The 25,317-nt window shown below is 35.4% G+C and overlaps 1 protein-coding gene across 1 annotated transcript; it reads left to right on the top strand.

Annotated features, from left to right (window-relative positions):
* The first annotated feature begins 18,832 nt into the window (after nt 1-18,832).
* LOC132553605 (neo-calmodulin-like) lies at nt 18,833-24,226 on the top strand. Its single transcript, XM_060217861.1, has 6 exons — nt 18,833-18,877; nt 21,885-21,915; nt 22,249-22,392; nt 23,061-23,234; nt 23,668-23,748; nt 24,195-24,226. Exons 1-6 carry the CDS (start codon nt 18,833-18,835, stop codon nt 24,224-24,226), a joined length of 507 nt encoding a protein of 168 aa, XP_060073844.1.
* Nucleotides 24,227-25,317: the final 1,091 nt, after the last annotated feature.

Genomic DNA, 25,317 nt, shown 5'->3' on the forward strand with positions numbered 1-25,317 from the left:
TATGTGTGATATCTGTATAGTGATAACAACATCAATCACAAGAGGACTGTGACAACATCACCAGTGGTACATGGTGGAACAGGCTAGACGGTTTCAGGCTAGGATCTGATCACCCTAGGGGCACCTCTGGAGGTTGTAGTGGACAACACCGAAATAACCAAGTATGGAGGATTTACCTGAAGATGGAACCATCTGACACCAAGAACATCAAGATGTATGAAGTTAATAATGATAAAAGCATGCACATATTACTTTCTGGGGACTAGGAAACAAGCTCGGAGCCTAAGTTAATTCCTTGTTAAGTATTAATGGGACAAAATGTCTGAAAAATCTGCAAAAACGTCTTTAATATGATCTGCTCAAGAGTTGAATTCCTACTTCAAAACAGTCGAGCAGTTTCGGATATACAGCAAAAGACAAAGCAACAAAACAAGAGCAAGTTTATAAGTTCACCTGAGCCGGTTAAGATGGGAAGAAATGTGTAGAGATTCTTCCTACGAAGTCGTGAAATCATGCAGTTTTTTATGAAGTTAAAAACTATTTAAACTGAGGTATGTTTCAGCGCAATTAAATTGAATTTTGACATAATCTTGTAAAGAATTTTCATATGTGAAAAAATTGTACAGATAGGAAGCTTTAGGAAGTTAAAAATTCAAGAATATATCAACATGGCAACACAAACTCAAATTACATAAAACTGAAGCAAAATATGAACAAAAGGAAGATTTACAGGGCAACTCGTGAAAAATTACAAGGAGAGTAAGATAAGGTGTTCCGGAAGAGTAAGCGCCATGTAATGTCACGATCTCCAATGGGAACAAGATATACAACAACGGAACCAACAGGCAAGCTAACCAACATCAAATACGTCCATCCTCATGTCGCACAAAGAAACAGAATATTTCTCAATGAGATCACTATGGCGACCATAAAACTTCCAGTCATCAGTATATCTGAAGGTCAAATAAAACGACTTTGCAAGGTCTTGGTGACCTGTTTTTGATCAGCTCTTCAATAAATTCAACCTCGTATGAAGGTAGTCTGTGTTGTTTGGTCCTCTTTGGGTCAAATTTTCGTTCTAAACTATCGAGGAGGGTTGACATCCTTACATGGTGACAGTACATTGTGTCGTTAATCAAAACAGATATGTAGTCATTATACTGTTGATCGTTAACAGCTGACACTTGTGTTGCGCACGACTTTCTAAACTTTAATACAAAGTGATCGATTTGATTGATCATACTAAGGTTCCAAACGATGAAGAGGTCTGTGTGCATTCCACCATTTTGTGATGACGTGCACACTCATAAGTGGAAGCTCTGTGGGAGCAGTCCATCTGTCGTTTTAAACTGAATCATACAGGTCACGTAGTTAGAGGTCAGAGGTTAGAGGTCGGAGTCGGGTAGATAGTCCTGGAGTGAAGCTGAATATCTTCATTACACATCAAGAGAATCAATATAGGGACATGTCGCGTACAATATAATCCCTACAAAATACAGTGACATTGGTTATGTGATTAAATCAACACAGACCGCTGGATTTTAACAGTGAATACAAACGAATCGTAGTGAAACCAACTTTAAATAAAAAGCAACTTATTGATCAGCAGCAAATACAATATATATAATAATAATAATAATAAAAACATTCTTTTTAGCGAGTTAACAGATGTTGCATCAAGCCATATTTATACTGGCAGCCATTCTTTTCTAGAAATAAGTAATCCTACTCATGGAATGCTATTTCTTTCTTCATTTGCTCATTTGAACTTCATTATTTAGTTTACAGCTGTGGGATAGCACAACGGTCCACGATATGTGCAAACTGACTGCAGGATGACTGCATAATAGAAAAACTGGATGAAATAAACTATCGCACATCTGTGTTCACGTTATGTGGTTCTATCCCACAGATATGCGATTCTGTCGTTACTTTCATTTAATATAGTTTTTCTGTCTTTTTGTAAATATACACTGATGTAAATCTGAAGTGTTGTGTTTGTTACACGGGACCAAGACGACACGGATCTGGATCTGTTACGTCTATACTTGTAAAAACCTGATTTGTGTTGCCCTAGTCACACCACTCGCCACTCTCTGAGGCGTAAAACTATACGACAGAAAGACTAATAAACGTAAGGTCCAGTGTTATTTCGAACACTGTCGGCTTAGAAATGACTTTGATAATCACCGAACAATTTTGATAGACTTATGATTGCTATTCAGTCATAGGAGACCATCCTTTTAACTGAACCGCATACATTGTGCAATCCTATCGCAGAGATGTAGGCTAGATACTGTTTAGCGCGTATGCGCGCACGCAGTCTTCGGTACGTTGTGAGTTACCACAACTGTATTCACATTTTGAATTCATTATGCACACGTGAATCTTATATAAAATAACTGTTGATTTTTGTTTAGGTTTTCAATAACCTTGACAACAACCTGAAAAGTTTGTATACTCTTCATTGTATAAGACAATTTTGTGTATGAAATATTTTTATACAGGTTGTGTGGTTAATTCATTTGTCAACCAAAGAATGGGTTCTAAAATATGTACCGGTGATATATTAGTCAGTACTTGTTCTGGAAGCTACAGTGAATTTTTCAGAGGTTCATATATCATATCTAAAACTATTTTATGTACCAATTTTAATTGAAACTTTTGGCCAATTTTCCATCCTAATGCTTCAGGTGGTATTAAATTGAAATAAAGACAATGAAATACAAAGGTGATAATTGATGGTTTGTTTTGCCTAATATCGATCCTTGCATTGCTAGAGTGTAACATTACTATAGTTATGTATTGGCAAAAGCGTAGAAATATTTCACTTTATGTTGCATGTACTTGTTTTCTGTTTCTTTTATTTGAGACATTGGCAGGCTTGTTAATAGAATCTTTGAAAGTTTGTTACTGTTTGGTTGCATTGGTTTTGGATTTTCCAAATACATATAATATCCCCAAATAATACATTAATGACGAGCGTGGACACACATGCAAGAGGTTCTCTTCCCCGCAGGACGATAGTAGGCCATCACAGGATCGTCAGATTCTGTCTCGTCAAACTGAACCCAAGACTTGTGACGAGAATGAATATTTCCTCGAATGAGTTCATCGTCTTGCTGGTAGACCAAAATCTCATAATCACCGTTATCTGTCTGATGTTCCACAATGTAACCAGGTGACTGATTTTTGGTACGTACCGCATGTGATTGTCTCAAGGTATTCCAGATACACACGAGGGAACGAGATATCAGATGAAGTTTTTGCCATTCACTTTTGGAGTGGCATGTCATGTTGTGGTCTTCACCAACTCATTTTGCATATCTGAAGTCATATATGGGTCCTCTGATAGGTCATTCAGACATGCAGTTGCAATAGCTTGCCAATTATCTCAATGAAGTAATTTGATGGGTGTTGATCCTTGAAACGTACCCAACAGCGATAAGTATTGGCTGTATGAGAGTCCAATTGTGATTTTCCAAATGATTAAAAAAACGATGAGATTCTAGCATCACACTCCAGCTGATCAAGAAGATCTAAGACGTCCCTGAAACCATGATTCACAGTCATATCGTCATTTACTTGCAGTCAAGATTTCAGGATGTCTAATTTCTCCAAGATGAGTTGAGTTATAGATGTATCATTACCACTGCCGTGAAAAGGTCCAGTTGTGTCTAAAACATACCCATCAGGCTGTACAATGGACGTGAACTTTAAGTAATTTCGTTTTCTTCTGCCTTCCATATAATGCCCTTTGAAACTGGTGTTCTTTACTTTTGTTGAGGTAGATATAGGTACCATCTAAGATAAGAGTGACCTGATCCCCATAAAATGCTTTGGTAAGTACAGTATTGTGTGTGACAGCTTCTTGGTGTGATATATGGCTGTATCATATGATTTGGGGACAATTAAAGCGTTCGACAGATCAACATTTTTTTTTAAATATCTTGACAGTTTGGCTTTGGAAGGGTTAGTAAGCATGGTCATTTGATTCCATGAAATATTAGTTTTAACACCCCAAAATGTCAGAAACAAGTTTGTTGCACATGCAGTGTCACATGAAGCAGAAACAATGTCTGATTCACATATGCCGTACATGTCCTTAGACTGACCCAAGGTCCAGCCAGTCCATGCATCTGTCTGAATCTGATAAATTTCAAATCGTGATTTAAGGGAATTCTCATGTTTGGATACTTGATGTAGAATTTCAAGCAAATCATTGATTACAACTGAGGAAATGAATCCATTCAGTTCACTTTGCAGAGGAACATCATTGTTTATACTGATGCAGAAATGGTTCCTCTGAGATGTTCAGAACACACACAAGCATCAGGAGAATACCAAGGTGAATATCTATGGATAAGAGAGTGACGGTCAGACTTAGGAATGTTTATGCAGCTGTCGTTATACTCTAAACATGTAAACACTTCCAATATGAAGAGGAACCGTACTTCAGATCTTCTATGTGAAGAAGAGGTAGATGTGGAGGGTTCGGTGCTCTGTCATTTGGATTAACTTCAGTCTCCTCAAATGAATCGCAAATTACCTTAGAATCATTATTACACAGAGTATCGACCTTTGAGTGAGGTCATAGTCTTCTTCTAAGGTACGTCAGGTAACACTTAACACATAACCTACTTATACTCTCTACACCAGCCCCTCTGTGTTAAGCATATGTTTAAACCGATTATTTCTAGAAAAATCTATGCGAAGAAGAGGTAGATGTGGAGGGATCGTTTCTTTGTTATCTTATCAAAAGAAGTTAACTAAGAATCATTATTACACTGAGTGCCGTTTTTTGAGTCAGGTTTTTGTTTCTATGGTACCTCATGTACCTCTTTACACACAACTTATTTTCACTCTCTATTGCCAACCCCTCTGTATTAAGCATATGTTTTAACCAATCATTTCATCCACTTTTAGCATCAGCTATATCACAACATAACAAATACATTTAATGTCCAAATACAGGTAATGGTATTCTGTGTCTTAGGTATATAAATCAACAAGGTATAGAAACAACAAAACGTATGAATAGACTTAGATTACTAAGGTGGTGTACAAAATGTACAATTTGAGTGCAGACTATCAATAGAAGCTCCCGTTTGTTAAAAATAACTTCTGCAACATTCAATGATAATTTGATTCCAGAGAAAGGTGTTGCCTGAACCATCATCAAACTTTATTTCCTCCCGAAGGAGATATTTGTAATACAAGAAATCGACAGGGAAAAGAGAATATATATATATATATATATAAACAGAAACAGTTCAATTAACGCGAGGAAGTAGAGGATTTACCAATGTAAATCCGAAATATCGCGTGGAAACGTCAAAAAATAAGAACCATTAAGTTAAGGAGCGCGTAGCACTTACAACGAATCTTGCGCCTTTCACCAGAAAAAGTTTCTGGGCAGCAGCATCTAGCAGCCTGATGACAGGCCTAAAAGCGTAGTTCATGGCCTTCAGCTGCTTACCTCAGCTTCAGCTTGAATGTTTCAAGGAGAGATACTACCATCTGATTGATTCATCAATGATGCACAAAATGCTGCTTTGATATACATTTCATATTTTCAAAAAAACAAGAGCATGTGCAGGCCACGTGAACCTTTTCTGTTTATGAATCCATTGAGGAAAAATGTGATTAAATAGCAATTTTGATTAAAGGCACATAGAAATAATGAATAAAATTGAAATAAACATGTAATTGGATAAAAAATAACACTGGGTAAAATGTCAGAAGTAAAGGTAGTTTCCTGATTCTGCCATCACAAGAAAATCTGTCCCTGGAACAATTTTATTGGTCTCAGAATTTGATGAGGACGGGGATTTAAGTAATTCATCGTTGTATGACAATAATAATGCTTTTCAGGACTATTTCCCTGTTATATTACAATATCACTATTACTCAAAACTTATTCACTTGTTTTTTTACGATATTATCATAATACTGGACTTATTCCGCCGATATATGACAATATTACATTTATTCTGGACCTATTCCCTCGTTATATGACAATGTTGATGTTTTTTCTGGTCTTATTTGCTCATTATATGATAATATTACTTTTATTCCTTAAACTAGTATGTATCTGAAAATAGACAGTCGTACAGACGGAGTCAAGTGACGAACTATTTACTTCTGTATTATTTCAGGTCGTTATTAACGTGAAAGCTACTATAAGTTTCAATGAACAAATTGTATACAATGGACAGGTATTATCTTTAGTCAAGAGCTTTTAAATCGCCGCCGTTCAGTCCTACCTGTAGAAAGGTCTTTGCTTACCTTGACAGTATATATCTACCTATGTTTTATATCCGTCATTAAGCGCCTGTACTCGCCGATTTAAGCACCGGAATGGACGCCTCAAGAAAACGCAGGACATCGCTGGCCATACAGGTATGGTTCAGTTTTGTTCTCTTTTTTTTCTCAACTGATTTACATTTACAGAAATTATTACATTTCCGTAGTTTTCTAGATAATCCGTATATAACAGAGATTTTTCTCAATTTGTTGTCCATATTTTACACCTAAACAGTACCAACAGGAGTGATCAATAACATATTAATTACTGGATATAACATGGGCGTATAATTTACAAAATTATTCCGGAAGCAATATACATGCATGGATATTTACATTGATAAATACAAGTGTTCAACTTCAATAGATTGATTCTGTACGTAAGGTGACAGTCAAATGAAAACTGAGACTATCCAATCATCTAATTGTATTCCATGTTCAATAGTCAAATGAAGTTTTCCCTCAGATGATACTTTAGAGTATAGAAAAGTCACGCGTGTGTTAAAAAATACCAAGGTGGTGTTCATGTATCGGAACTTTTCATACTCTATGTATTACAAAGAAGGTGTGTCTTCCGGATCAGTATCAGTCTTGTATCTAACATCAGGTCACGTGCCGTATAGACATTTCTTAATTCCATTTAATCAACACATTTTAAAAAGTTTTAATTGTGTTTACATAAAAACTTAATACCTATGCTGCGGAATGATGGTGGGACACGTAATAATTAACTGTACAGACAAGTGACAGCCGAAGCAACTGTACGGAATTAAGAAATATTTGTGATTATTGAAAATTCGGTCGTCCTTACTAATGAAAGTTAAACAAAAAGATGATACAGATGCTGAGAGATGACACGATATCCAAACTACTGGAACAGGTATATTTGTAGTTTGTATCTGTCAGGTCAATCCTCTCACTTGTAAGCATTATTTAAACTCTGGTGCAAGTTGCAGTATGTTATTTTAGTTCTGTCAAGGCGAGTCAGCTACGAGGCGTCTGTGTTATCTTTTGATAAGTGGTACACCTATCTGATTACACATTATATATATATATATAGGAACCAAGAGACTGTAAATTCATAGCAAGTCCTTGTTATTCTTATAGGATGTGTATTTATTTAGTTTTGAGACAAAAAGTTGTTTATCTTCTGTAAGGTGTATAAATTGTCAATATAAAATACGAAGCATTTTAGAAAAACGTGAACGATGACGTAATTACCGTTTTTTTAAACATGACTCTGATGGAAAGACTTACATCCGACATGACACTGATAGAAAGACTTACATCCGACATGACACTGATGGAAAGACTTACATCCGACATGACACTAATAGAAAGACTTACATCCGACATGACACTGATGGAAAGACTTACATCCGACATGACACTGATAGAAAGACTTACATCCGACATGACACTGATGGAAAGACTTACATCCGACATGACACTGATGGAAAGACTTACATCCGACATGACACTGATAGAAAGACTTACATCCGACATGACACTGATGGAAAGACTTACATCCGACATGACACTAATAGAAAGACTTACATCCGACATGACACTGATGGAAAGACTTACATCCGACATGACACTGATAGAAAGACTTACATCCGACATGACACTGATAGAAAGACTTACATCCGACATGACTGATAGAAAGACTTACATCCGACATGACTGATAGAAAGACTTACATCCGACATGACAGATAGAAAGAAAGACTTACATCCGACATGACACAAGAAAAAAGCTGATTAGTACAGTGCAACACAATACAAAAAATGATATCTAAGAAATGTGCAAATAATTAGACTAATCCCAGTACAAATAGCAATATACAGAAATGTGTGTTAATTCCATTTAATGGCTGAGATAGGGGGTTAATTCCAACGGGACACCAGGAAAGCGTTTTCTAAAGTGACACATGGAACATTTGTATTTCCGGCGCAATGAAATCCAAGACCGATTTAAAGCTGTTGAATATGAAACACGTGAATGACACTTTGTACAGTTAAGGAGTGTATACGTGTATAAAACAGTAATAGGATTAAGTTTGTTTTATTGTCAAAAAAGTGGGGCTTCATTCAAACACCAATTACTGTGATTTAAAAGGTTTCAAATTCAGGTTAGCCTTGAGTGAGCTAACTTAATGTGTATTGACTTGTGGGTATAAATGTTTATATCAATATCACTTTGTGTGGAGTTTCCGAGTTTGTGTAAGTACTTACTATCCTCTCACGCGGTATGTTCATATACATGTCAATACATATATAACGACAGAATACACGGGGTATACTTTCGATAGACTGAATGAGAAAATGTTGAAAAGGAAGATAGAAGGGCGATATACATATATATGACAGAAACAGGAGGAGTGGGGATACTTGATTATACATTTCAACTCATGCTGGTGGGGAAATAGGAAGAGATCTCAATGTAATTATGAAATCACGTTTACTGAGTATACCAAGTTATAGATTTATTTGACTGAAATGAAATCATGCATGAAATAGTCATTCCTAAACCAGACGCGATTTAAATCATGACCTTATTCAAAGAACATTTCATCAAATAAGAAAAATTTAATATTTTAAAGGTTTATTAAATTTTATGTATATATATAATCTACTTAAGTTTACTTTATTCTAAAATAAATCGTTAATTTCTCTTATGACGTAATTTGGCACCCTTAGAGATGACCTGTGTTAAGATTAAAAAGTACATAATAGAAATTCGAAGTATATAGATTAAATCTGAAATAGAAAAAGTTCTAACGTCGGCATTTCACGGCTCATCTGAAGATAAAATCGGTAAGTTTAGAAAATATTCAACAGTTTGATAACCAGGTTCGACAATTCAAGGCTCATCTAAAGGTAAAATCGGTAAATTTAGAAAATATTCAACAGTTTGATAACCAGGTTCGACAATTCAAGGCTCATCTAAAGGTAAAATCGGTAAATTTAGAAAATATTCAACAGTACAGTAACCAGGTTCGGCAATTCAAGGCTCATCTGAAGATAAAATCGGTAAGTTTAGAAAATATTCAACAGTACAGTAACCAGGTTCGGCATTTCAAGGCTCATCTAAAGGTAAAATCGGTAAATTTAGAAAATATTCAACAGTATGACAACAAGGTTCGGCATTTCAAGGCTCATCTAAAGGTAAAATCGGTATGTTTAGAAAATATTCAACAGTACAGTAACCAGGTTCGGCAATTCAAGGCTCATCTAAAGGTAAAATCGGTAAGTTTAGAAAATATTCAACAGTTTGATAACCAGGTTCGGCATTTCAAGGCTCATCTAAAGGTAAAATCGGTAAATTTAGAAAATATTCAACAGTATGACAACAAGGTTCGGCATTTCAAGGCTCATCTAAAGGTAAAATCGGTATGTTTAGAAAATATTCAACAGTACAGTAACCAAGTTCGGCAATTCAAGGCTCATCTAAAGGTAAAATCGGTAAATTTAGAAAATATTCAACAGTACAGTAACCAGGTTCGGCAATTCAAGGCTCGTTGGGGAATTAAATACTCGAAAATCAGTATTACGATATGCCGTTGAAGTTTATTCTGTTTTGTTATCATATAGATATTATATATAAATATTTATTGTTTAACTCTTGTGATGTAAGGTGACTAACAAACAGACAGACACAGATAATAGATTTGTATTTCAAAGCTGACTATAAAGTAATAATGAGACTAGCAAGTTTGGTGTCGGTTATAATATAATAATCTGAAAAAAAATGAATAAAAAGAAGCGAAAGCAACGAAAATTAATCGATTTTCCAATTCCAATATAAAACATTAAATTGCCCAGCGACCTATCGAACGCATGGTATACCACGAACTGGTGACCTAGTATGTATGACGCTGTAGCTCATTTGTTTACCGATCTTTTACTGGTCATATATATTTTATCTCATTTAACACTTCATTTTCAATTTATTTCTCGCTGGAAGATACAATTTGTATGATGACGATAACGTTGATCCGTAACTGAGCCCGAGCCCGTCTTATCGTTTTTATTGAGTTGTTTGCCTCCAGGAACAGTTACCTGCGATCTTGATTTGAATGTATACATAGAGCATATCAGATAAAACAAATATTGAAAAATAGAAAGTAAAATAGAAAGAAGAATAACAGTCTTATTTGTCTATTTTTAAGTGCAAGATTATACATGCGTAATGTTATACTCAGATTGTAGTTATCGTTTCTGGTTTTACGTGCATGCCCACCGGGTGTTCTGTTAAATGTGACGACTAGGTTGCAGGACTTTTTCTTCGCGTTTCCCTCATATGGCTGTCACCGTATCGCTGAATGTTAATGACACAGGACAGTTTTAGTATTACAGACGTGTTTATGACTGAGGTAATTTTAAATTCCAAAGTGAACCCCATTCTATTTAAATCAATTCTTCGTCACTCATAGGTTTAAAAGATATCAATTTACTTTAAATAGGTAAATCATGTTTAAGTGTATTGCTCAGAGGAATTTCGATAGCAGATACAGTACAGTGTATATAACATACACATTTAAACGTGACACAGACTGATAAAATTGAAAAGATGGCATATATGCTAATTTCAGACAAAGTAGCATATATCTTTAACATATCTCACGGGTATAATGTGTAAAGTAGCATATAGCCTTAACTGTAACACAATTCACAGGTAAAATTTGCAAGGTAGCATATAACCTTAACTGTAACATAGATCACATATAACCTTAACTGTAACATAGATCACGGGTGTAAAGTGTAAGGTAGCATATATCTTTAACTGTAACACAAATCACATGTATAAAGTGTAAGGTAGCATATAACCTTAACTGTAACATAGATCACGGGTGTAAAGTGTAAGGTAGCATATATCTTTAACTGTAACACAAATCACATGTATAGAGTGTAAGGTAGCATATAGCCTTAACTGTAACATAGATTACGGGTATAAAGTGTAAGAAATCACAGGTATAATATGTCTGTTTAACGTCAGAAGTTATAGATGGACATGTTCCGGTTTAACCAGAAGTTATAGATCATGTTCCGGTTTAAAGTTATAGATGGACATGTTCCGGTTTAACGTCAGAATGTATAGATGGGCATGTTTCGGTTTAACCTCAGAATGTATAGATGGGCATGTTCCGGTTTAACGTCAGAAGTTATAGATGGACATGTTCCGGTTTAACGTCAGAATGTATAGATGGGCATGTTTCGGTTTAACATCAGAATGTATAGATGGACATGTTCCGGTTTAACCTCAGAATGTATAGATGGACATGTTACGGTTTAACCTCAGAAGTTATAGATGGACATGTTCCGGTTTAACCTCAGAATGTATAGATGGACATGTTCCGGTTTAACGTCAGAAGTTATAGATGGACATGTTCCGGTTTAACCTCAGAATGTATAGATGGACATGTTCCGGTTTAACCTCAGAATGTATAGATGGACATGTTCCGGTTTAACGTCAGAAGTTATAGATGGACATGTTCCGGTTTAACGTCAGAAGTTATAGATGGACATGTTCCGGTTTAACGTCAGAAGTTATAGATGGACATGTTCCGGTTTAACCTCAGAATGTATAGATGGACATGTTCCGGTTTAACGTCAGAATGTATAGATGGACATGTTCCGGTTTAACGTCAGAAGTTATAGATGGACATGTTCCGGTTTAACGTCAGAATGTATAGATGGGCATGTTCCGGTTTAACGTCAGAATGTATAGATGGACATGTTCCGGTTTAACGTCAGAATGTATAGATGGGCATGTTCCGGTTTAACGTCAGAATGTATAGATGGACATGTTCCGGTTTAACCTCAGAATGTATAGATGGAAATGTTCCGGTTAAACGTCAAAAGTTATAGATGAACATGTCCCGGTTTAACGTCAGAAGTTATAGATGGGCATGTTCCGGTTTAACAACAGAATGTATAGATGGACATGTTCCGGTTTAACAACAGAATGTATAGGTGGACATGTTCCGGTTTAACGTCAGAATGTATAGATGGACATGTTCCGGTTTAACCTCAGAATGTATAGATGGGCATGTTCCGGTTTAACGTCAGAATGTATAGATGGACATGTTCCGGTTTAACCTCAGAATGTATAGATGGACATGTTCCGGTTTAACCTCAGAATGTATAGATGGGCATGTTTCGGTTTAACGTCAGAAGTTATAGATGGACATGTTCCGGTTTAACCTCAGAAGTTATAGATGGACATGTTCCGGTTTAACATCAGAATGTATAGGTGGACATGTTCCGGTTTAACATCAGAGTGTATAGGTGGACATGTTCCGGTTTAACCTCAGAATGTATAGATGGACATGTTTCGGTTTAACGTCAGAAGTTATAGATGGACATGTTCCGGTTTAACGTCAGAATGTATAGATGGGCATGTTCCGGTTTAACGTCAGAAGTTATAGATGGACATGTTCCGGTTTAACGTCAGAAGTTATAGATGGACATGTTCCGGTTTAACCTCAGAATGTATAGATGGACATGTTCCGGTTTAACCTTAGAATGTATAGATGGACATGTTCCGGTTTAACGTCAGAAGTTATAGATGGACATGTTCCGGTTTAACCTCAGAATGTATAGATGGACATGTTCAGGTTTAACCTCAGAGTGTATAGATGGAAATGTTACGGTTTAACGTCAGAAGTTATAGATAGACATGTTACGGTTTAACTTCAGAATGTATAGATGGACATGTTACGGTTTAACCTCAGAAGGTATAGATGGACATGTTCCGGTTTAACGTCAGAAGTTATAGATGGACATGTTCCGGTTTAACGTCAGAATGTATAGATGGGCATGTTTCGGTTTAACCTCAGAATGTATAGATGGACATGTTCCGGTTTAACATCAGAATGTATAGGTGGACATGTTCCGGTTTAACATCAGAATGTATAGATGGACATGTTCCGGTTTAACGTCAGAAGTTATAGATGGACATGTTCCGGTTTAACCTCAGAATGTATAGATGGACATGTTCCGGTTTAACGTCAGAAGTTATAGATGGACATGTTCCGGTTTAACGTCAGAAGTTATAGATGGACATGTTCCGGTTTAACGTCAGAAGTTATAGATGGACATGTTCCGGTTTAACGTCAGAAGTTATAGATGGACATGTTCCGGTTTAACCTCAGAAGTTATAGATGGACATGTTCCGGTTTAACAGGGCAGAATCCGGTTTAATCAGAAGTTATAGATGGACATGTTCCGGTTTAACGTCAGAATGTATAGATGGACATGTTCCGGTTTAACCTTAGAATGTATAGATGGACATGTTACGGTTTAACGTCAGAAGTTATAGATGGACATGTTCCGGTTTAACGTCAGAAGTTATAGATGGACATGTTCCGGTTTAACGTCAGAAGTTATAGATGGACATGTTCCGGTTTAACGTCAGAATGTATAGATTGGCATGTTCCGGTTTAACGTCAGAAGTTATAGATGGACATGTTCCGGTTTAACGTCAGAAGTTATAGATGGACATGTTCCACATTATGGACATGTTCCGGTTTAACGTCGTTTTATTTTGAATATAAGGGTCACCACACACTCTGGGACAACTCAAAGAAGGTTGATATCCAGTTCGAAGCTAAGCGGGAGATAATCGTGTACTAAGTATATGACCTGTATATATGAAAAACAATGTTTACAATCATTATTTTAAAGTTAGTTTTTTATACAACATTTCACTGTTTCAATTAGACCTGTTCTAGTCACGTGTTACTTTCAATTCAGATCGGTATTCTAGTCACGTGTTACTCTTCAGTTCAGATCAGTCAAATGATTAATCCTTGGGAAAGCTGTCGGGCCTATAAGTTAAAAGTACTACATTGATGTCGATTATCTCTTGTAAAAATGCCGTGATCCGGATTATCAGATTAGAATGAGATCAAAATGTATAAGAAGCACAGTGTATAAAGTTTGTGAAGATTAAACTGAAAGTTGGCTTAGTGCGTCTGAACTAATAGCTATTTAGCTGTATATATCCTAACTCATAAACACTACCCAGTAGATAAGGACTGGCCTGATTTAGAACAATTAACACAAACCAATCTATAACATACAGTAGGTAACAACAATCAGCACCTTTCAATACAGAAATCAAGTTTCAAGATACAATATAACCTAAATGCTCTGTAATTCTAGGATACGTCAGTCATGTTCAGGGTCTAAACTATTGAAAATTAGGAGAAAACGGAGATCCTACAAAACAGGTTTAAGTTTTAAACAAGACGTGCAGATGTACTAGCTACACAAAGTCAATAAATTTCACTATTGTCAATATCGCATGCTTTCAAAAGAACATCAAGTGCAATGTCTTAACGGAAACAAAACTAGGTTGAAAGTATTCTCATTTGTTGGAATGAACAGGAATTTCTGAAAAGAATTAATTACTTTGTTTATGTAAGTAAAACCGTTTAGGTTCCATTAATTTACATAATTAAAATTTAAATATTTAGCATTGTCATTTGTAAGAATACATTGTTTAGATATATATAAATTACTTTGTTTATGTAAGTAAAACCGTTTAGGTTCCATTAATTTACATAATATAAAATTTAAATATTTAGCATTGTCATTTGTAAGAATACATTGTTTAGATATATATAAATTACTATGTTTATGTAAGTAAAACCGTTTAGGTTCCATTAATTTACATAATTAAAATTTAAATATTTAGCATTGTCATTTGTAAGAATACAGTGTTTAGATATATATAAATTACTTTGTTTATGTAAGTAAAACCGTTTAGGTTCCATTAATTTACATAATTAAAATTTAAATATTTAGCATTGTCATTTGTAAGAATACATTGTTTAGATATATCCCTTGTATAAATTACTTTGTTTTTCAATCTTAATTATGTGATATACAGGTAGTTTTTTGCCTGTGATGTAAGAAACACGAGTGGATGTCACAACTCAGAATACGACTCAGGTCACAGATACTAATTTTAAAGAATCACTTTGCTGATTAACTTTACCATGACGTAAGGGCTATATATACTAAGTTACGGATACGCTTCCTCGATTTCTAGACGAAACAATTATGCTATCAGTTAGTCAATGTATTATATATAATATTATTCTGTTTATTTTTCATATTGGATTTCCATGTAAATGTACCTTTCTATAGTGTGTTTTTAATGACACACCGATTTTATATCTTACGAATGTGTTTCTCTAACAACCTTAGATAGGTGTCTATATTTCGTTTATTTATTTGTCATTGTATTTTCAGTGTAAATACTTCGTTTATATTTGCTTTCATGTGTATTTTCAGTACTGTTAATGACATTTGCTGTATTCTGGTTTGAATCATATATTAGGCACGATCTCTCGGAAGCTTGACAACTTTGAGGTCTGTTCATTGTTTTACACCTGTGTTTGATGGGTATTACGATCCGATTTTTGAAATTGATGAACTTCATTGAATTAAAGATTTATTTATTTCATCTCGGTTCTGACATTTTCTTCGACCATTTTAGAATTTCCTCTGTCCCCTCCTAGATATACCAATTCAGGCCAGGACTATACAGCTGTATAATGTTATTTTTAATTCATATTATTTGTCTATACTGTCACTGACGAGTCCTGGAAAGACGAAACTGCTGAAGATGCAGTTTAATTCATATCAAATGCCCCTACTGTCACTGACGAGTCCTGGAAGGACGGAACTGCTGAAGATGCAGTTTAATTCATATCATTTGTCTATACTATCACTGACGAGCCCTGGAAACACAGCATTGCTAAAGATGAAGTTAAATTCATATCATATGTCTATACTATCACTGACGAGCCCTGGAAACACAGCATTGCTAAAGATGAAGTTAAATTCATATCATATGTCTATACTGTCACTGACGAGCCCTGGAAGGACGGAACAGCTGAAGATGCAGTTTAATTAATATTATTTGCCCCTACTGTCACTGACGAGCCCTGGAAGGACGGAACTGCTGAATATGAAGTTTAATTCATATTGTTTGTCTATACTGTCACTGACGAGCCCTGGAAGGACGGAACTGCTGAAGATGCAGTACAATTCATATTATTTGTCTATACTGTCACCGACGAGTCGTGGAAGGACGGAACTACTGAAAATGAAGTTTAATTCATATCATTTGTCTATACTGTCACTGACGAGTCCTGGAAGGACGGAACTGCTGAAGATGCAGTGTAATTCATATTATTTGCCCCTAGTGTCACTGACGAGTTCTGGAAGGACGGAACTGCTGAATATGCAGTTAAATTCATATCATTTGTCTATGCTGTCACTGACGAGTCCTGAAAAGACTAGACGGATGGATGATGCTATCTTACTACGTCATTTGTCTCTAATGTCACTGACGAGCCCTTAAAAACTTAACAAGTGTATCATGTTTTTTAATTCATAGTATTTGCCTCTACTGTACATAACTCTCCATTTATATAGAATCATGACATTCTATCGTGTGTCTTTTGTAGATACTTTAAATGGCGCATTAAACAATCTAAATATGACACAATTTAAGTCTAAGTAAGACTAGGACAACACAGCGAATAAAGGCAAATCTTATCATGGAACATGAAGTAAAGTGCTGATGAAGAAATACGGAGCGAAACAAAGTAGAACGTTATGATCCCTAGGGTCTGTGACTTGTAATTTTGACCGACGCCAGAACGAGAAAGGCGCCTAGTACCTCGGATATCATAGCCAATACTTAGGTGTTGATCTCCCTATTAATGTTATTGACCTGGCGAGGTTGATATGATCTGGCTTACTTACATTGTAGGTTTTAACTCTGTCTAATGACTGTGTTTACATGTTGAAATCCAAAACCTTGACAAGGTTCTAATAGTGTTTACTCCAAAAAGTAGATACAGATTGCGGACAATGTTGTTTCAAACATCTTTAGAAGTTAAAAGTTAAATCTTAATTTTAAAAGTTAAATCTTAATTTTAAAGTTATAAATTTCATGTGTTTCGTATTTGTTCTTTTATATTGAAAATTGTTTGTGAGTTTTTTTTCAAATATGGGTCTAAGATGACAATGATTTAAACGACCAGGATATTAGAAAACAATCAAAACACAAAATGGTGTTCATGGATTAAAATGTTTATACGTCACAATTATTAATTCATTAAACATCGTTTGGAGTACTATAAAAGGCAGTCTTAGAGATATAAATAGGTCTGTATAGATATTGTAACTGTCCTTTAAGTATATTATCAATATTTAACAAATTAACAGAATGACAATTTGTGCATTTGGAATAATTGCTTTAAGAATAACATCCAGAAAATGTAATTTTCACAGCAAAAAATAAGTTAAAATAAGGTAACCACGAATATATATATGTTTACAATATTACAATGTTGATTTAAAATTAGGATAACCACAAACATATATATATATATATATATATATGTGTGTATGTGTGTGTGTGTGTGTGTGTGTGTGTGTGTGTGTGTGTATATGTGTGTGTGAGTGTGTGTGTGTGTGTGTGTGTGTGTGTTTAGAATATTTCAATGGTCTTATGATATCTAAATATCCCATCATGTATATTTGAAATAGGATAACCACTAATATATTTATATGTTTACAATATAATGATCAATTTCTTAATATCCCGTCACGTAGATTTACTTGTAAATAACACCATCTAATAATTGTTTATTTATCTATCTTGTCTAGAACATTATCCCAGTTCTAACAAACATCTACTTACAGTAGACATCAAGCTGCCTCATCTCTCGGTATATAAACAAGTCATGTTAATCATGGAAGCCATAAAAGACCTGTTAGTGTTACACAAGGCAAAATTACATGACGAAAGAATCAATCCTGAAAAAGCAATGATTATGATTAGAAAATAAATCATTGCTGTTGGCGTAAATAAACTGATATAGATAATTAGTCCCATGAAACAAAATTAAAAGTTTTCTTTTTAAATACGCTTTCGGGTGATCGAATTGTTGAACCTCGTCCACATTAGTTAAGAACAAAAGATAAGTAGTTTTAAGTATTTATGTTATAAATTATAGAAATTTTGCATTAATTTTTTCTATCAAACACATAATTATATTGAAAAGTAGCAAAAAATAATTTTCAGATATTAATTGTAATATGTTAATGTATTGAATATATAACGGTTTTTTAGTGACGTCAATTAAGAAATACTGGTTCTTATATGTAGGTACTAGCCAGGCCAGTAACTTACTCCAATGATTATGATTATAAGAATGTAAAAAAAACGTCCAGTTATATCATTAAGGCTAAACTACCCACAATGGTCACACTTTTATCTCGGCCAGTCACCAGATGGTCAATCGAATATTTACATATTTGGTAATGGAAATAAAGGATTAACGGTTGTGACGTCACAGGGTTAAGAAGATCAGTGACTGTTTACGAGGTTAGTTTGAGGGCGAATATATATATACACCGAAAAAAGGTGTCTCAGCCAACAAAATCAATCAGAAGGCCCGCACCGATATTAAGGATACTACCTCACACGGACAATGACTTCTGTCATCTTTATGGTTGACTACAACTGTTTCGACGAGGTATGCATATGAATTTTTATAATAAGGTTGTTAAATTTTTTTGGCAAAATACCGACTGTTCCTAATTATATAAATATTTTTTTGGTATTCATCTCACACAGTGTGTTTGTTTTGTAGATTGTAAGAAAATAAATCCAGTTTTCTGTACAATGAGGAAATATTTGGTTAAACTGAAAATATTCCGATAACTGAAGAGATAATTATTTAAACAATTATATCAATGATACAATCTTACTGATGTTTAATGAATTATAACATAGACTATTGGTTTGTGTCTACTAAAACATTTTTATTAATTTGTTCAGCGGAGTTTGTAAAACTAATTTTTTTTTACAGTAATTACATATTTAAGTTATTTTGATATATCTCTTTCATGACGCCATTAATTCTTATTTAACTTTTGCTTTCACATTTAATTTCTTCGATAATCATCAGAAATTTACTGAATTACGATGTTAGTACATCTCCTATGCTTCAAGTTTCACTGTCGAGTCCTAGAAGGACGAAACAGCCGTATGATGTAGCATCACTGTCGAGTCCTACAATGGGCGAAACAGCTGTATGATGTAGCATCACTGACGAGTCCTAGAAGGACGAAACAGCTGTATGATGTAGCATCACTGACGAGTCCTAGAAGGACAAAACAGCTGTATGATGTAGCATCACTGTCGAGTCCTGGAAGGACGAAACAGCTGTATGATGTAGCATCACTGTTGAGTCCTAGAAGGACAAAACAGCTGTATGATGTAGCATCACTGTCGAGTCCTAGAAGGACAAAACAGCTGTATGATGTAGCATCACTGACGTGTCCTAGAAGGACAAAACAGCTGTATGATGTAGCATCACTAACAAGTCCTAGAAGGACGAAACATATGTATGATATAGCATCACTGACGTGTCCTAGAAGTACGAAACAGCTGTATGATGTAGCATCAATGACGAGTTCTAGAAGGACGAAACAGCTGTATGATGTAGCATCACTGACGAGTCCTGGAAGGACGAAACAGTTGTGTGATGCAGTTTAATTCATTGCCTGACTATTCTGTATCTTATCTCAATTTGTATCAAAAGGTGCTTTGACTTGTAGGTTTGTACAATCTTTGAACCTTTAGGGATTTGTTTATTTTCATTTTATTGTTAAGGTTCATTAACGCCCGATTTCTTTTTACTTTTTCTTTGTTTCATAAATTAGAACATGATGCCTCGATCTCATTATGTTCCATCTCTTTGTGTGATATCAAGTTAGACACTTCCGGTGTTCTGTGATGTATCTGGATATTTCGTTGTGATATCAAGTTAGATACTTCCGGTGCTCTGTATTGTGCTTGGAAGGATTGCTGTGATATCAAGTTAGATACTTCCGGTGTTTTGTATTGTACTTGGAAGGATAGCTGTGATATCAAGTTAGACACTTCAGATGCTCTGTATTGTGCTTGGAGGGATTGCTGTAATATCAAGTTAGATACTTCCGGTGTTTTGTATTGTGCTTGGAGGGATTGCTGTAATATCAAGTTAGATACTTCCGGTGTTTTGTATTGTACTTGGAAGGATTGCTGTGATATCAAGTTAGACACTTCCGGTGCTCTGTATTGTACTTGGAAGGACCGCTGTGGTATCAAGTTAGATACTTCCGGTGCCCTGTATTGTACTTGGAGAGATTGCTGTGATATTAAGTTAGATACTTCCGGTGCTCTGTATTGTACTTGGGGGGATCGCTGTGATATCAAGTTAGACACTTCCGGTGCTCTGTATTGTACTTGGAAGGATTGCTGTGATATCAAGTTAGACACTTCCGGTGCTGTGTATTGTACTTGGAGGGATCGCTGTTAAATCAAGTTAGATACTTCCGGTGCCCTGTATTGTACTTGGAGAGATTGCTGTGATATTAAGTTAGATACTTCCGGTGCAAGTTAGATACTTCCAGTGCTCTGTATTGTACTTGGGGGGTATCGCTGTGATATCAAGTTAGACACTTCCGGTGCTCTGTATTGTACTTAGAAGGATTGCTGTGATATCAAGTTAGACACTTCCGGTGCTGTGCTACTTGGAAGGATTGCTGTATATGTAGACACTTGTGAAGTGACTTGGAAGGATTGCTGTGATATCAAGTTAGACACTTCCGGTGCTCTGTATTGTACTTAGAAGGATTGCTGTGATATCAAGTTAGACACTTCCGGTGCTGTGTATTGTACTTGGAAGGATTGCTGTGATATCAAGTTAGACACTTCCGGTGCTGTGTATTGTACTTGGAGGGATCGCTGTTAAATCAAGTTAGATACTTCCAGTGCTGTGTATTGTACTTGGAGGGATCGCTGTAATATCAAGTTAGATACTTCCAGTGCTCCTCTATAATGTACCTGGTGGTTTAGGCTATGTTGATTTAGGATGTATGCTTGTTTTTTTCCATGTGTCATATTGTTGAAAAAAGTTTTTAGATATTGTTTAAATGAACGAGACAACTTTTACATGAATTGGATAACAATCCCTCCCCGAATTTCTGGTCTTATTCTCTTTGTTCATTATCCAGTAAATCTTTGTTTACGTATCTGAATTGTTCATTACGAATTTGTTTGATCATTGTATATTTACATGTTCTTGTTATTTCTGATACTGTTTCTGTGTGTTATTGAACAGCATCAGAAAAAAAGCGTTTGTGCTAATGCAGTACGGAAAACATGTTCAGTTAATATTGCCAAATGTAAATATGATCTGTATAATTTACTTTTCATAAGATGTGTTCCGATCGTATACACTTACAAGTCATCAATAAACTTTGGTCAGGAGCAACGACGTTTTATCGGTGTCTTTCTATGTTTTATTATTATTATTTGTGCGTGCGTACGTGTGCATGCGTCGATTTTTTCTTGAAAGTTATTGGTAATAGTGGCATAATCTCACATCCTAGGTCCTTGGTTCAAGGAAGATAGCTCTTTCAAATCAAGAGTACAATATAGAGTATTTGTTCTATACTTAATATGTATATTTAATTTTCTTCTCCACGTTTCAGTCTGGAAACATAACGGATGAAATAAGAAATGGTAAGTGTACAAATATAGGTGTTATTATCGTCCTCTTGAAATAAAGTATTCTGAAATATAAAAGTCGTAGAAATGTATTTTATATAGAAAAAAACATACATATATACACGGAAAATGGTTTTCACAAGTCTATTGATATACCTGAATTTTGTAATAAATAACTCAACCACACGATCGCGTGATATGTTTGAAACATTTCTTGGTTGGTTCCGTAACTACATCAAGTTTCCGGAAGCACCCGAGGTTATCCAAATTCCACAGTAATATGGCCATTATGCTAGAGCATGATACCGGATGTAAGTAAACCTATGTATCTGTGTATTATTATTTCAGAGATTAGAGAAACATTCCAGCTGTTTGATGTTGACCATGATGGAAAACTTTCTACAAGCGAAATACAGAACGTACTCGATAATCTGGGAATCTTACCTAGCAAGAGTGTCATTGACGAAGTCATCAAGAAGCTTGACGCGGATGGTAAATAAACTTTCATTTCGAAACAGTATCTTTTAACGTCGAAAATTCACTAACCAGAAAACATTGACAACGTCATCAAGAAGCTTGACGCGGATGGTAAATAAACATTCATTACGAAACAGTATCTTTTGAACGTCGAAAATTAACTAACCAGAAAACATTGACGACGTCATCAAGAAGCTTGACGCGGATGGTAAATAAACATTCATTACGAAACAGTATCTTTTGAACGTCGAAAATTAACTAACCAGAAAACTAAATAATCTCTATACAGCATGTAATCCAATACCTAAACATAACACCACCACGAAGGAGTCGTAGAAGGACGAATCAGCTGTATGTCTATATAACACAACCACTGAATTTTGTTCATCACAACATATGACCAATAATTGTATCGGTTATCTGGCGTCATTTCCATGCACATTAAGGTATCAAGTAAAAAAGAATATTTAGATACCTTGTGAGGATGTCATTTGACGCATGCGCGAGGTTCAATTTTAGATTGTTGACAATTTTAAATGTCAGATGAAGGATTTGTGATGATAGTGAGTTCCTAAGTCCCAGTATCTCAGACAAGTTTGAAACATTAAGCCCTAACCTAACAAAAGTACTGATTGATGATGGTGTACCATAACCAAAATAAAATGGCGAATTTATCATTATAGAAAACGGTACGGTAGAATATGAGGAATTCGAGAACTTCATTACCAACAGTGGCTTCCTAAAGTCCCTTCCTGATGAGACAGATCAGGACATGTTGGCAGCCTTCCAAGTTCTGGACGCTGATGGCGATGGCTACATCACCGAAGATGAACTCACCGACTTTATGTCACGTTTCGGTGAGTGATCAAGATTTCAGAGAACGCCATTTCTCAATTCAAATTCGATAATCTATCGATTCCAGTTATATTCACAAAGTAAAAACGGGAAGTGTTGACATTTTCACATATTTTTTGTGTCTTACGGTGAAGAACATCCGTGTTCCAACAATAATTTATGAATGCTTTCATCAAAATTCTAAGAACATCCTGTCACACGTTTAAACATTTTGTTTTTCGAGGTTTTCACCTTTGCTCAATATTTGAGAAAAACATTCATACTATAATGATACCGACGCAGTAAGATATAATACATATATTTCATTACTTGGCATGAGTTGTGTGTTAATTCATCGAATAGTATAACTACTTCAAAATTCACAGCTGTCAGTATGACGTCATCAGTATTATTAGATACATACTCTGTCTTAAGATAGATATGATTTATTTATAGATGAAAAAAAGACAGAGGCTGAAATACAGGCCATTATTAAGGAAGCGGATGTGAATAAAGATGGCCGCATCAGCTATTCAGGTAGAGTACACATAAGATACATAGGCAAACTCACAATACCGTAACGTTCTAGGGATGACGTCACCATTTACGTCATTACAATGGTGCATTACATCACCGTGACCGGTTACAAATCATGACTTTGAATATTTGTTGCCAAACCTTAGGTGATATCGTAATGTCTGTAATTGTGACAAAGCGTTGATTAAGGATTGTCGTATGATTGCATGACGTTAAGTCTGCCCTCTGAAGTTACAGATCGATAGCATGCGAAAGCCATTGTGTGTTAACAAATATCACTGCTGATATTTATATATGAATTTACTTATCTCTAGGACTAGGAAGCATTCAGTCATGACTTAAATGACAATTTTCATAACATTTCAAGCACCACAAGACAAATTTGCTTTTTGAAAAGCAGGAACTGTTTTAAATTTTTGACTTATTTTTCCGGATTTTAATTTCAGAATTCACAAAACACATGGCCCCAAATCTTTAGCGAGACTCGGAAGTCCGGTATAATTCTATAAGAATGAGATGACTTCATCAGTTAAGGTGACAGAATACAAATAAGCAGTGGGTAAGATAATAAGAGACCCGGATGAAGGGGACAGACTCTGATGTCAAGTGTTCGTGACGTCACAATTGTCCGTGGAATTAAGGAGGAACGTTTATTGGATTACGTTTAGATCACATTGTATGTCAGAATAACTGTCATCTAGTGTGTAAATAACAAAGCATCAGACTTGATGATAAACTTCGCAATTCACAACAAGTGTCGTGTAATCGTCTGTTTTCAAAAAGATATATATATATGAGACAATCAATGAGCGAGATGTGATGTGTTGATGAAGTTCTCATCAGAGTAAGCGTGAGCCAAATCAGTGAGAATGAAAATCTTGTGTCTGTATGCGTAATGATGAAGATGCCAATGAATCACTTAGTGCGATTTTTGGCGGGAATTTGTTAACGTGATAATCGAGGTTCTAGTTCTTTAGGAAATAAAAATCATTAAAATAATTAAATCTGAGTGAGTCAACTGGCGTCAGAACGCAGTTATTTAGTGTGCTATAGCGTTTAAGCTCTGAGTGAGTCTATTAACTTCAGATTACAGCTGTTTAGCGAGCTATCAAGTGTTTAAGCACTATGTGAGTTAAATGGCGTAAGAACTCAGAAGTTAGTGAGTTGTAAAGCGTTGAAGCTCTGAGTGAGTTACCTGGCGTTAGAACTCAGCTTTTATCGAGTTGTAAAGCGTTTAGGCTCTGAGTGAGTTACCTGGCGTTAGAACTCAGCTTTTATCGAGTTGTAAAGCGTTGAAGCTCTGAGTGAGTTACCTGGCGTTAGAACTCAGCTTTTATCGAGTTGTAAAGCGTTTAAGCTCTGAGTGAGTTACCTGGCGTTAGAACTCAGTTTTTATCGAGTTGTGAAGCGTTTAAGCTCTGAGTGAGACAGCTAGTGTAATAATCAGGATCTGTGTGAGTAGGGTTATTATTATTTGAAGCAGCTCTTAGCGAGCCATTTTTTATTTATATACGCACTTCAATTCATCGTATACTAGTTACTGAATAAAATGTTTTTGTTTCAAACGAA

The sequence above is a fragment of the Ylistrum balloti genome, unplaced genomic scaffold (assembly GCF_031769215.1).
Source record: "Ylistrum balloti isolate Yb309-2 unplaced genomic scaffold, AGI_CSIRO_Ybal_v1 Utg370340, whole genome shotgun sequence".
Classification (NCBI taxonomy): Eukaryota; Metazoa; Mollusca; class Bivalvia; order Pectinida; family Pectinidae; genus Ylistrum; species Ylistrum balloti.

What these genes read in the sequence shown, in the direction of transcription:
- LOC132553605 (XM_060217861.1), top strand. Translation starts at nt 18,833, where the DNA reads ATGACTTCTGTCATCTTTATGGTTGACTACAACTGTTTCGACGAG. An exon ending in AACGGATGAAATAAGAAATG is followed by an intron (nt 21,916 to 22,248) that starts GTAAGTGTACAA and finishes TTATTATTTCAG; the next exon opens with AGATTAGAGAAACATTCCAG. An exon ending in CAAGAAGCTTGACGCGGATG is followed by an intron (nt 22,393 to 23,060) that starts GTAAATAAACTT and finishes TTATCATTATAG; the next exon opens with AAAACGGTACGGTAGAATAT.